Source organism: Eptesicus fuscus, chromosome 18 (assembly GCF_027574615.1).
Source record: "Eptesicus fuscus isolate TK198812 chromosome 18, DD_ASM_mEF_20220401, whole genome shotgun sequence".
Taxonomy (NCBI): domain Eukaryota; kingdom Metazoa; phylum Chordata; class Mammalia; order Chiroptera; family Vespertilionidae; genus Eptesicus; species Eptesicus fuscus.
Window position 1 is genome coordinate 12,867,058 of NC_072490.1, and position 14,678 is coordinate 12,881,735.

At 38.6% G+C, this 14,678-nt stretch overlaps 1 protein-coding gene across 5 annotated transcripts in view; it reads right to left on the reverse strand.

The window, feature by feature from the left end:
* CNOT10 (CCR4-NOT transcription complex subunit 10) overlaps positions 1 to 14,678 on the reverse strand; it is a 52,963-nt gene that overhangs the window by 13,440 nt on the left and 24,845 nt on the right. For 3 of the 5 annotated variants that reach the window (XM_054729808.1, XM_008153947.3, XM_054729807.1), the window contains 5 exons: positions 14,001 to 14,150; positions 12,791 to 12,993; positions 9,077 to 9,198; positions 7,774 to 7,950; positions 5,870 to 5,950 (listed from right to left, as the gene is read on the reverse strand). In XM_054729808.1, coding sequence (XP_054585783.1) covers positions 5,870 to 5,950; positions 7,774 to 7,950; positions 9,077 to 9,198; positions 12,791 to 12,993; positions 14,001 to 14,150 — 733 coding nt within the window. The remainder of the gene's footprint in view (positions 1 to 5,869; positions 5,951 to 7,773; positions 7,951 to 9,076; positions 9,199 to 12,790; positions 12,994 to 14,000; positions 14,151 to 14,678) is intronic. The other 2 variants (XM_028130518.2, XM_054729809.1) reach the window with 2 other exon arrangements.

Consider the following 14,678-nt stretch of genomic DNA (forward strand, 5'->3'; position numbering starts at 1 on the left):
AAAAGTCTAAAGACAACACAGAAAATGGGCAAGGGTATTTGCAAATAATATGCCTGATAAGGATCTTGTATCTGGAATATATAAAGAACTCTTACAACTCAATAACAAAAAGATAAATAACCCAAATGAAAAATAGGCAAAGGATCTGCATAAACATTTCTCTAAGGAAGATATACAAATGCCCAATCCACACACAAAAAAGTACACACATAATTAATTAGTCTTCAAGGAAATGCAAATCAAATAAGGAGATACTACTTCACACCTACTACAAGGTAAAATCAAGTACTGCTGAGGATGTGAAGAAACTGGAACCCTTATACAGGGCTGGTGCAGCCACTTTCAAAAAGTCTGGCAGCTCCTCAAATGATTAAACAGAATTATCACTATGACCCCAGCAATTCTATTTCTAGGTTACACCTAAGAAAAATAACCATGCCCATCCAAAAACATGTACACAAGTGTTTATAGCAGCATTGTTCATAATAGCCTAAAGATGGAAGCAATCCAAATGTCCATCAATGAATGAAAGGATAAACAAAACATGGTATGTTTATATAACGAATATGTTTGACAACAAAAAGGAATAAAATATGATACATGCTACAACTTGGATGAACCTCGAAAACATTATCCTAAGTGAAAGAAGTCAGACATAAAAGCCAACATATTATGTGATTCCATTCACATAAAAATCTAAAAAGGAAAAAATCTATAGGAAAGTAGATTAATGGGACTGAGGACTGGGGCAAAAGGTGACAGCTAAAAGGTACAGGGTTTATTGTTGAGGTGATGAAAATGTTCTAAAACTTTTAAAAACATATCAGTTGACAGTCAATAAATGGTTGACTCTTTTTAAAAAAATATATTTTACTGATTTTTTACAGAGAGGAGGGAGAGGAATAGAGAGTTAGAAACATCGATGAGAGAAAAACATCGATCAACTGCCTCCCTCTCTCCCTCCACTGGGTATGTGCCCGCAACCAAGGTACATGCCCTTGACCGGAATCGAACCCGGGACCTCTCAGTCCGCAGGCCAACGCTCCATCCACTGAGCCAAACCAGTTAGAGCTGGTTGACTCTTTTAAAAAAAGAAAATCTTGCCCAGCCGGTGTGGCTCAGTGGTTGGGTATTGAACTATGAAATTAGGAGGTCACGGTTCGATTCCTGGTCAGGGCACATGCCCAGGCTGTGGGCTCAATCCCCAGTAGGGGATATGTAGGAGGCAGCTGATCGATGATTCTCTCTCATCATTGATGTTTTTATCTCTCTCTCTCTCTCTCCCCCTTCCTCTCTGAAATCAATAAATTGATTTAATTGACTATATCTATCTATCTATCTATCTATCTATCTATCTATTGTTTAAAGTATTACATATGCCTCCTTTTTCCCCCATCAACCCCTCCCCAGTCACTTCCAGGACAAGCCCCCACCGCCCCAGTGTCCGTGTCCACTGGTTATGCTAATACGATTTAATATTTAAATATATATTTTATTGATTTTATTACAGAGAGGAAGAGAGAGGGATAGAGAGTTAGAAACATCGATGAGAGACATCGACCAGCTGCCTCTTGCACACCCCCTACTGGGGATGTGCCCGCAACCAAGGTACATGCCCTTGACCGGAATCGAACCTGGGACCTTTCAGTCCGCAGGCCGACGCTCTATCCACTGAGCCAAACCGGTTTCGGCACGATTTAATATTTAAAAAAAAAAAAAAGAAAATCTTAAAAGTACACCCTTGTAATATAATCAATCAGTGCATAAGAAAATCATTATTTCCAAATGCATGTGGCAGCATTAATAATTAAATCAAAACATATGGCCCAAATATCAATCCTGTGCAAGCTTCTACATTCTAGGATTCATTTGGACATTAGGCCTTTTAACGACAAAAATATTTCTGAAGAGATATTCAGCTAAAATTTGTGGCATGTGAGAAAACTGGCATAGTAACAATATTACACATTTGTAGAAACCATATATCAACAATATAAACACTTCAAACCCAGCTCAAAAACCTTGGAGCAGCACTGTTCAGTAGAAATATAACTGGAGCCATAAGTCTAATTTAAAAATTTCTAGTCAGCACATTTTTAAAAAGTAGAAAGAAACAGGCAAAATTTAATTAATGGTACATATTTTAATTAATCCAATATAATTAAAAATTTCAATATATAATCAATACCAGAATTACTGAGATAATTTGGGGGTAATAAGTTCTGAAATCTGGGTATCACCTATTTGAATAGCACACCTTATAAACAGCCACATTTCATGTAGTCAGTAGCCACATGTGATGAGTGGATCTGTACCGAATACTGTGGCCTTGGATCTAAGAAATATATGTTAAATACAAGTAGAGGAATTCTTTTTTTTTGTTAAGAAACCAAGTTTTCCATGTCATAGCACTTCATAAATGATGTGTAAAGGAAATTGACTTTTTATTGGTTAAATTATATTTCACGAAAGAATATATTTAGAATTATATTAATTTTCTAAAAACCTTAAAATTTTTAAGTGAGGTATAATTTACATACATTAAAATACACCATTTTTGCCCTAGCTGATTTGGCTCAATGGATAGAGAGTTGGCCAGCGGACGGAAGGGTCCCGAATTTGATTGCGGTCAAGGGCACATGCCTGGGTTGCGGGCTCAATCCCCAGTAGGAGGCATGCAGGAGGCAACCAATCAATGATTCTCTCTCATCATTGATGTTTCCATCTCCTTCTCCCTCTCCCTTCTTCTCCGAAATCAATAAAAATATATTTTAAAAATATACCATTTTAAGTGTATGGCTTGATGAGGTTGTATATGTGTGTGTGTGTGTGTGTGTGTGTGTGTGTGTGTGTACACACACACATACATACATTAACATACAGAACGTTTCTGTCATCCCAGAATGATTCCTTCCAGTCAATTTCCCAACCACTGTTCTAATTTCTATCAATATAAATTATATTGTATAGTTTTGTCCATCATATAAATGGTACAAATGGAACTATATAGTATGTACCTTATACTAAGTAAAAAAAGAAACATAAATATTTGAGATTCAAATCATATTAACTTGGGCATCAGTAATTTCTTCCTTTTTTTATAGCTGAGAGTACTCCAATAGATAGAATAAATCACACATTTAGTTATCCATTCTCTTATGAATGGATAGCTGGGTTATTTTCTAGTTTTTGTATATCATGAGTAAAGCTGCTATAAAATTCTTGTGTGGACAAGTTTTCATTTCTCTTGTCTAAATACCTAGAAATAGAATCATCTTTTATATTTTAAAAACTTAAAATCAGAGCATTTATTTAATTCAAGGCTGCAGAGTACATCTATGTGTTTTCCTAACTGAATGAAACTGATGGCTTTGCAGAGCTTTGAGTGGTTCAGGAACTGAAGCAATATTATATATATATGCTAGAGGCCCGGTGCACGAAATTCATGCATGAGGGTAGGGGTTGGGGAGGGGGGAGGAGCCTCAGCCCGGCCTGCAGTCCCTCCAATCCGAGATCCCACTGCCAACAGGGATCAGACCTAAACCGGCAGTCGGACATCCTTCTCGCAATCTGGGACCGCTGGCTCCTAACTGCTTGCCTGCCTGATCGCCCCTAACCACCTCTGCCTGCTGGCCTGATGCCCCCAACTGCCCCCCTGACAGCCTGATCACCCTCTAATTGCTTCCCTGCTGGCCTGATTGCCCCCTAACTGCCCTCCCCTGCTGGCCTGATCACCCCTAATCACCTCTGCCTTGGCCCCTGCCACTGTGGCTTTGTCCGGAAGGACGTCCGGAAGATGTCTGGTCTAATTAGCATATTATCCTTTTATTAGTAGATACACACACACACACACACACACACACATTTATACCTTTCTTGATCCATTCATTATATTAGTACCTCTAAGTTCATCTGAGTCTCACAATTAAACTATTTAATTTCGGAAACATTTCCCTGATTTGGGGGCAAATTTCTGTTTTAATTGTAAGACTACTTTTCTGAAACCTACCTTGATTTTATAGTATGGAATCTCTCAACTAATTCAGGTGTCATATGCCTTCTGAAAACATACTTGTAACCTGGTTAGAGTGAGTATTTTTTGGAGCCATCTTCCTTTATGTACAAAAGAAAAAGAAAACAAAAAACAAAAAACGGAAAATACTCAAAACGCTGTGAACCCATACCGTAAGAAGTGGCCATCAGAACAGTCATGATAATTTACTGCTTATTAGTTATGCTGGAAACAGGAAATGAGGTTTTGCATTGGTGTCTTGGGTATTAGAGAGCACAAGGGGTCAAATATAATAGTCCATAAAAACTAAACTATTCACTAGTCACACACATTTCCAATCACATACAAGAATTCAGGACAGAAATAGATGAAATCTCCAAGAATTCACGATCCTAACAGAACCAATGTGCTCCTTCTCTCTACAGAAGACAGCTGGCTCCTGCCACAGAACTGCCCTTGATCGTACCCAACTGCATTGTGAGCTTTTATAGCCTTAAAAATTACGACACTAATCTTTCACGACTCCTTCCCTGCACCATTTGTCTCCACATTACCATGACTACTGTCTTGCATAGCAGTCCTTTTTATAAATTTACCCTAAGGCTCCTTCCATCTTGTTCCATTTCCTTTCTCCCATCTGCTCCATAAAAAAGAAAGGTTAATATAAACCGAACCCATCTTCATCTCACTTTATGACGATGAAACTCCCTATGGAGATCCTTCACCCCTTTCCACAAAAATAGGGAAGTAATTTTATTTTCCCTAAAAGTCACCAATCCTCCTGCTGGGTAAGACATATGGAAAGCAAAGAATTATGCCATGAGAAGTACAAAGCTCTTTGAGAAGTGAGCCACCCTGCACATACCCTTTTCTTTAATGCCATTTTCAGAATATAAAGTTAATTTATACAATTCTGCAGCTGTTCAATCATTATGGGATAATATACTTCTTAAGTTGCATGCAAAAATTAAGAATCCTAAAATGAGTATTCATTCAACTAAATCTGCAGAAATTAAATCAAGTTTCAAAATGGTTTCAAATACCTTCTTCTTTAAGTAGTCCCCTATAGACTGTGTAAAATGATATTCACTGAAGCACTATTTATGATAGCAAAGACTAAAACATTGTAAGTAGCCAAATATAAAGGAATGTTAAATAAATTGTGATACTATATAATGCAATGTTATGCACCCATTAGAAAGAATGAAACAGAGATTTGCACCAATATCAAACAATAAGATACACATAAAGTCAAATGGGAAAAATTGGTATAGAGAAGTATGGACATTAGGCAATTGCTAGTATAAAAACCCCACCATATATATATATATGCTGAAATTGACAAATATATAACCTACCCAAACCGACACAGAAATAGAAAATGTGAATAAAACTCATTCTATTGAAGAATTTGAATTCATTATAAAAAATTCATCACAGAGAAAACCCTAAGCCAGATGGTTCCACTGGTGAATTCTAGCAAACAGTTGAGAAGAAATATTTATCGTACATAAACTCTTTCAGAAAACAGGAGGAAAGAAGCACTTCCCAATTCATTTATATGTTCAGCCTTAGCCTGAAACCAAAACCTGACCAAAGACATTACAAGAAAAGTGTGAACCAATCTTCCTTGTGAACATAGAAGCAAATATTCCTAACAAAATATTAACAAACTGAATGCAACAATTTACAAAAAGGGCAACATATTCTGATTAATAGTGTTTGTCATAAGACTGAAAGGTTAGCTTAACATCTGACATTCGATCAATGTAATTCATAATCTTAAAAGAATAAGAGAGATTAAAAACTATGTGCTCATTTCAGTAGATGCAATATTAATTTTGTTTGGATACTCACTTTAAGTTTTCTAATTCCTGTTTTCTTAATGGAGAAGAAGGTGGAGCTGGAATGAATTTATCTCCTTCATGACTTTTACTGCTAAAATAAAGAAGGACTCTTAATTATGAAAAGCAACAAATAAACAATTAAATGTAAAATTTTGTTTTCCATGCAATTTTTTGTGATGAAAGTACAAAAAGAGGCAAAACAATGAAATATGCTTATAATTTGGTATCACTGATGTGTTAAGATATATTGTTTATTAGTTTCTTTCCCCCAGGACATAATACTTCTTTTACAAACCTCTAATTTAAAACATTATCTCCACCATACAAAAAAACCCACTTCAAGATTTTCACACATTTCTCATTCTTCTGATGACCTTTTATCAACTACTAGAGGCCCGGTGCACGAAATTCGTGCACGGGGGGGGGGGGGGGGTCCCCTCAGCCCAGCCTGCACCCTCTCCAATCTGGGATTGGGCCTAAACAGGCAGTCGGATATCCCTCTCACAATCCAGAACTGCTGGCTCCCAACTGCTCGCCTGCCTGCTGTCCTGATTGCCCCTAACTGCTTCTGCCTGCCAGCCTGATCACCCCCTAATCACTCCCCTTGCCAGCCTGATTGATGCCTAACTGCTCCCCTGCCAGCCTGATTGCCCCTAACTGCCCTCCTCTGCAGGCCTGGTCACCCCTAACTGCCCTCCCCTGCAGGCCTGGTCCCCCCCAACTGCTCTCCCCTGCAGGCCTGGGTCCTGCCCAACTGCCCTTCCCTGCAGGCCTGGTCACCCTCAACTTCCCTCCTCTGTCAGCCTGGTCGCCCCTAACTGCCCTCCCCTGCAGGCTTGATCGCCCCCAACTGCCCTCCCTTGCAGGCCTGGTCCCTCCCAACTGCCCTCCCCTGCTGGCCATCTTGTGGCGGCCACCTTGTGTCCACATGGGGGCAGCCATCTTTGACCACATGGGGGCAGCCATCTTGTGTGTTGGAGTGACAGTCAATTTGCATATTATGCTTTTATTAGATAGGATGGTAAAACATAACCCCTTCAGGGAGAGGGAAAAAAAAACCCCACAATTTTTATTTTTTAGATTTTCTATATTAAACACATATTTCTATTATCATTAAGAAAAAATGCTGGGCCCTAGCCGGTGTGGCTCCGTGGATAGAGCATCGGCCTGCGGACTGAAGGGTCCCAGGGTTCGATTCCAGTCAAGGGCATGTACCTTGGTTATGGGCACATCCCCAGTGGGAGGTGTGCAGGAGGCAGCTGATCGATGTTTCTCTCTCATCGATGTTTCTAACTCTCTATCCCTCTCCCTTCCTCTCTGTAAAAAAAATCAATACAATATATTAAAAAAAAAAAAAAAGAACAAGAAAAAATGCTGGGATAGGAGACTTGAGTTTAAAGGTGCCATGTGTAAAAAGAACACTCTCTGTATAAAATGGTGTTTGTTTATTACTAAATAAGTTTTCCCAATTTCTACAGACTGGTACAATTTTAGGATTTAAATATTTATTTAAAAATATTTTTATTAATTTTAGAGAGAGAGAGAGAGAGAGAGAGGAATAAGGAGAAAGAGAAACATCTATGTGAGAGGGGAACATCCATCACCTGCCTCCCATAGGCCCATGGGGATTGAACCCGCAACCTGGGCATGTGCCGACTGCGAATTGAATTACAAACTTCCGGGGCATGGGACAATGCCCAACCACCTAAGCCACACTAGCCAGATAAGTATTTATTTTATCAAAAGTAAAAAAAATACAAACACTTAAACATTTATACTTTCTTTTCTTATTATTCAAAAGGGAGAATTTTAGAAATTCGGGGTGAAGATTTTAGGGATTCACCTGCAGCACACAGAGGCTTACTAATAAAAGTCCTGAAGGGATTCTGCCAAGATTCAAAGGGATTAGAATACCTGCAAGTTTCACTGCTTTCGCTGCTCTCAGTGTTCCCACCTAATTGATTACTGTTTTTAGACCCATTTTCCTGCTTCAGATCCTGCTGTTCTTCAGGTAACAGCAACAAGGCATTTCTGAGACAAATGGCTGCAAACTCCATACTGGCTACAGGAATGGCTGAAGACTGTCCATCACTTAAAAAGACAAAACCAAATTAGCTAAGTAAATAACATAAAAATAAGTAGTATTTTCCCATTATCAGAAATAAAACCAATATAAGTGTAAGTGAAAACTTTGCCCTGTGATAGGTAGAAATTTTAACATAAGCAGTTATAAGAGAATGCTGAAAGCTCAAATTGTAAATACAAGGTGCAAAAAGTATATAGATTGCAAGTGTATACATTATACCCATTATTGTTAATGGATTAGAGGAGTTATCAACAAGAAAAATTGTAATGAGGGCCAAGGCAGGTATAATAAGAACTGGAAACAAGGGAAGGAAGATTTCCACACTTGAGCCTTGTTTTGGTTGATCTTTACCTTTGTAAATTCCTTTATTAAGTTTTGCAAGAGCAGCATTATTTTTTGTCTTATAATTTTGTTGAGATTTTATATAACTTTATTTGCTTTTATATCAAACTAAACTGAAACTAAATAGGCTTTATTAGGAAAATATATAAATGTGAAAATTAGTAACAACTCTGAAATTGTAGGAATGTGATGTGCTATATCAAGTCCTTAAAAAAATCTGCATCATAGCTGAAATAAATTAATACCAAAATATTGTGTGCTAGATACTATTCTAAAACTTTGGGAAAACTTTTAAATGGTAGTGAACAAATTTTATTTTTTGGGAAAAAAAGTATTTTTTTTATAAAGCCTACTACTTTAGAAATACTAACAACTCCAAATTGGAATCTTTATACAAAATAAAGACGTTCATATTTAACTAAAGATTTTTTTTACATGTGACAGATTTATATTGCTTTGGATGTTTTATGTATTAGTACTTTTTTCTCCTAATATAAGAATTCGCTTCAGGGACTATGAGAAAATTACCTAAAAGTTAACAATGACACTACAAAAAGGAAACATCGAGATGCCCTCTTCTGGACATTCTGAATAATGGCACTGACTAGACCAGGGCTTCTTAGGCCATCAGTCATTTCAGCTCCCAGGAAGGTAACAAACCAAAGTCACATGGCAGGTAACATTCACTAGGCACCTATTTTGAAATAGTCATAAAACTTAGTTACAAGGTGGTTCCTCCTATGAAATAATAAATGTAAACACATACACTTTCTCTTTGCAAATACTTACTTATACACTGTGTTCTGTATGGACTGTGAGGCCAGAACGATCTTACGATGATAGCCTTGGCCAACAATAGACTGTACAATTCCTTTTTTACTGGGAAGACCTTTAGTTTCTTGTTCAGAAGTCTACAAAATGCAAATAATTTCTAATTAATTTAATGGAACTGTAAAACAGGGTATGAAAAATGATCCACTACCTTTCCAGATACTCTAAGAAATAGAGTATCTTTTAAAAAGAAAGTTCTTTTTAAAAAATATACATATTTTATTGATTTTTTACAGGGAGGAAGGGAGAAGGGATAGAGAGTTAGAAACATCTATGAGAGAGAAACATCGATCAGCTGCCTCCTGCACATCCCCCTACTGGGGATGTGCCCGCAACCAAGGTACATGCTCTTGATCGGAATGGAACCTGGGACCCTTCAGTCCGCAGGCGATGCTCCATCCAGTGAGCCAAACCAGTTAGGGCAAGAAAGTTCTTAAGATGCATCAATGTGGAGTTTTTGGTGATACAGGAATTATGTTCAGTATTGAAGAAGAGTACAAGGGGCTGAAAGTCTGTGACATATGTTATGTTTCATTAATATGAGGTTTGAGTTAGCTCTAAGGAAAAAAGGCAATTTAAGAATGACTCTAGCATGTATTTATAGCAATTTATTTAGGACATTCTACCCCCCAGGCACCATGCTGCATATTACGGACACTTTGACCTCAGAGTAAAAAAAAAAAAAAAGAGTCACAGAAACACAGTGAAGAAAAGGGAGGCAGCTCCACTTCCTAAAACACAGATTTTCCCTCCCTCCCTCCCTCCCTCCCTTCCTCCCCCTCCCTCCCTCCCTCCCTCCCTCCCTTAAGGTATTACATATGTGTCCTTATCCCCCCACTACCCCCCTACCCCCCCTTTTTTTTAAAAACATATTTCTTTATTGATTTCAGAGAGGAAGGGAGAGGGAGAGAGAGATAGAAACATCAATGATGAGAGAGAATCGCTGATCGGCTGCCACCTGCACGACCCCCACTGGGGATCGAGCCCACAACCCGAGCATGTGCCCTTGGCCGGAATCAAACCTGGGACCTTTCAGTCCACAGGCCGACACTCTATCTACTGAGCCAAACCAGCTAGGGCTACCCCTCCCTTTTTTAAAAAATATTTTTATTGATTTCAGAGAGGAAGGGAGAGGGGAGAGATAAAAACATCAATGATGAGAGAGAATCATTGATCGGCTGCCTCCTGCACACCCCCTACTGGGGATCAAGCCTGCAACCTGGGCATGTGCCCTTGACAGGAATCGAACCTGGGACTGATATTTTTTCCTTCTTAAAGTGAAAGTAAAACAAAAGAAGAAAGTATTAATTTGTCAATAACATATGAACTTTAATAAGCTACCTATGTTAAGATTTACATGGGCACATGTAAAAATATACATAGTTTAAATACTTAAATCTTTTAAAAATATATATATATTTAAAAGTCTTTTAAAAAATATATTTTTATTGATTTCAGAGAGGAAGGGAGAGGGAGAGAGAGATAGAAACATCAATGATGAGAGAGAATAATTAATTAGCTGCTTCCTGCACGCCCCACACTAGGGATCAAGCCTGCAACCTGGGCATGTGTCCTGACTGGGAATTGAACCGTGACCTCCTGGTTCATAGATCAATGCTCAACCACTGAGCTCCACTGGCCGAGCAATAAAAATATATTAAAAATAATAATAATAAAGGCTTCAGCCCCAACTACTCCCGGTACTTTTTAAAAAATCATGTAATTAAAATATTCATTATTTTATAATGTCTTGGCAGTAATAGAACTAACACATCTTGAGTTTTAGAACTCAGAAAAATAAATGGTACATTTTCAGAAAAGTAAATGGTACATTTTATGTTCTTTTTAAATGCCTTCTCTTACATTGGTTAAATACTCTCCCTACAATTGAGCCTTATGCTTTCTATTTAGCAGATCTTTTCTCATATATTATACACTACCACCGTTTGTGCCAAAAGGTCTGAAGCAACATACATCAGGTAAACAGGACCAAATGATCTCCTTAGTATCACCAATTTAACAATTAAGTTGGTTCTTTTTATTTAAAATAAATTTGTTTTTGAGGCTACAAATTGCCTTCTTCAGCGTCCCCTCTGTCCTAAGTGAAAGAAAATTTACAGAATTCCACTTGGAGTTTCTTGCTGCTCCTACTGGGATTTTGCTTTCTGATTTTGAGAGCGTTCTGGCTTGTTTCTACTATCGTTTAGGCCACTTCAGGTCATTTTTAAAAGAAGGAGAAACACAGACAAAGAGATAATTATTCATTTCCTATTATTAGCACATACTGAGTGCATCTGGCAACCAAGTCATCTTGACCATCATTTTTTTTAAATTACAAATTTTTTAAACTTTCTAGAGAAAAAAAAAGGGGGGAGGGTTTGCAATCCACAGAACGAAGACAATTCTAAAAATACTATTCCTAAAAATATGTAATTTGAAAAGAAAATATTAAACCTTAATACGTGTCTCTACTCCCAAGAAGATGTAATGCCCTGGCTTCCATTAACTATTTCTAGAGAGCCTTTTATTTTAAAGAAGTATAAATTCTGCCTAGAATTGCCAGTTAATTTAACAATTATCCACTAAGAAAACTGTCATGTAAAAGGAAAAGTAAGATGGAATAAATCAATGATGCAAGCTTGCAGATGTTTTTCAGGAAGTGCTGTTTCAGAGGAGGAATGCCCAACTATCTTCTGTCACCCATGGCAGGCCAGGCACATTTCATGCCACCCCCTCCAATCTCCACAGACCCCAAGAGCACAGCAAGGGTGGGGGGTGGTTAGGAAATCGGGTGATACAGACATCTGGTAATTCTGATACAACCTGCCTTCCCCGCTCCCACTGACCACTCCTCACTTGAGATACAGAGGCTTCCACTCAGTGCCTTATGGAGATAATCTAGGCATGGACACCGATGTACTGGCCTATTTCTCTTAAGACACTATGGATAAATGTGTCAGAGGGAAAGAGTCTGGTAATTGTGATCTCTGAACCAATTACTGAATCAAAATAAAGCCTCGGGCCCAGCCGGTGTGGTTCAGTGGTTGAGTGTCAACCTATGAACCAGGAGGTCACGGTTTGATTCTGGTAGGGGCACGTGCCCGGGTTGCAGGCTCGATCCCGTGTGTGGAGCCTGCAGAAGACAGCTGATCAATGATTCTCTCTCATCATGTATGTTTCTACCTCTCTCTCCCTCTCTGAAATCAATAAAAATATATTTAAATACTAGTAAAAATAAAGCCCTGGGCAGTGTAATGCAGTCCTCTCCACACTCACTAGGTTATCAACAGGCCTTCTCTAATCGCCTGGCGCACACACCGTTCTCACGCCCGCAAATGACATGGCCCCTGCCCAGCAGCTAGCTGACCACTGTTCCAACAGGTATGACCTTGTGGGCTTCAACTCTTTAATGTGAGTGCTGATACCTGTTGCCATACTTACCAAGAACCAGAATGTTAACAAATGACTTTCTGAACCTAAAGTTTTTTGTCCAGCTATTAAAGAACAGAAGACTCTATAAATTCCCTGAGAGGTAAAAAGGGGATGAAGTCTTGTAGGTTCCCAAGTATTTTTTGCTTTCCATGTAACTGTGTATGGGAGGTGCAGGGGGGAAGGGGCGGGGGGAGATGGGTGGAGAGTGAGGGTTCAAGAAGGTACCCAGGCAGCACTCACCCCCTTATTGGCAGCGATGCAGCATTCAGCCAGCCGCAGCCAGAGGCGGGGATTGGCGTGATAGACCTGAACAGCTTCGATTAGGCACTCGAAGGCAGCAAGAGGCCTTCCGATGTGAAGAAGCTGAATTCCACAGTTATACAGCAACTCATACCTCTTGTTGGTCAGCAATGTACACATGGGTCTTCCTGAAAATTTTTTGACTAATGATAAAAATTAGGTGGGAATCAATCATTAGATTAAAAAAAACACACAGTTACTTAGTGGAAAACATTCATTCCACTAAGTACTTAAACACTACCTTGTTTAATACCACTGACCCCAAAGTGAGGTTTAATAGCTCTCACCAATGATGATCTCCAGCCCCAACCCACAAGTACTGGCCAGAGTCATCTCCGTTGTCTTTGTTGCCAACAAATGAGAAGCAACCCAGGCCACACATGCTCCAGGAAGGCAAAGAAGAGAGAGGACCCACTCTCCTTTGAATCTTACACATTTTAGAGTCTGTAAAGATTCCACTCTTTTTACTTTAAGTTTGGTTAATTATATTATTGTCATGTACTTTTGATTAACCAGAAGTATTCAACTAATGTTACAGTGTTACAGGATTTTACTGTGGCAATAAAAGTTAATGTGCTATACCTATGATAACTATCATTTACTCACTCATTCAGAGTTTCACAATCCATAATAAAATAAGACTATTAATGATTTGGGATAAATTTTTCATCAATTAAATAATTTTTAAAAATACAAAGCTAAATGATTGCTTGACTTTAAGCATTTCAAATCAATAATCTATATAATATGAATATTAAAGGAATAAATTTCAGGAATTGCTTAAAGATTGCCAGGTGCTGCCATCAGTACCACATGTGAAACGCTGAAAAGAAGCTATAACATTAGTTTGGCACAATCAAGAAATCTTCGAAAATTACTTAGTTTTTTAACATTACCCATATGGGTTTACTGATTTTCAAATCTATGGGGGAAAAAAAGGGAATTAAAAATACTGAATTTTAAATCTATGAAAAAAGGGGAATTAAAATATCTTTGATAATTACTCTTAACTCCTTTCTATTCAAATATCTACTAAAAATCCCCACAGTGAAACTTGTTGGGCAGGGTCTGTGATAACTGTAGATGCTCTTTGAACTCAGGCTTTCCTCATATAGTAAAATATAAACTGTTCCCCCAGCAAAGGGCATACCTGGATCAGGGCTGCCTGCACTGAGCTGTGCACAGACATTGTCATTCTCCTGTAGAGCTTTTTTAAAGTAGAAAATTCCCAAATTGTGCTTGCTCATGGCAAAATGGATGCAACCAAGATTATTCCAGAACATACATCGCAAGCATTCACCTGAGAAAAACACAAATAAGTTTGTCCACAGACAAATTTTACTGTTGCTGTACATCATACAAGAATTGGGCTTGCCCTAGCCCAGTGGTCGGCAAACTCATCAGTCAAAAGAGCCAAATATCAACAGTATAACGACTGAAATTTCTTTTGAGAGCCAAATTTTTTAAACTTAAACTTCTTCTAATGCCACTTCTTCAAAATAGACTCGCCCAGGCTGTGGTATTTTGTGGAAGAGCCACACTCAAGGGGCCAAAGAGCCGTATGTGGCTCGCGAGCCGCAGTTTGCCGACCACGGCCCTAGCCAGTTTGTCTCAGTGGAGAGCATCGGCCTTCGGACTGAAGGGTCCCAGGTTCAATTCTGGCCAAGGGCACATGCCTGGGTTTCGGGCTCGATCTCCAATAGGGGACATGCAGGAGGCAGCCAATCAATGATCCTCTCTTATCATTGATGTTTCTCTCTCTCTATCTCTCTCTTCCTTCCTCTCTGAAATCAATAAAGAAATATATTTTTTAAAAAAAGAATTGGGC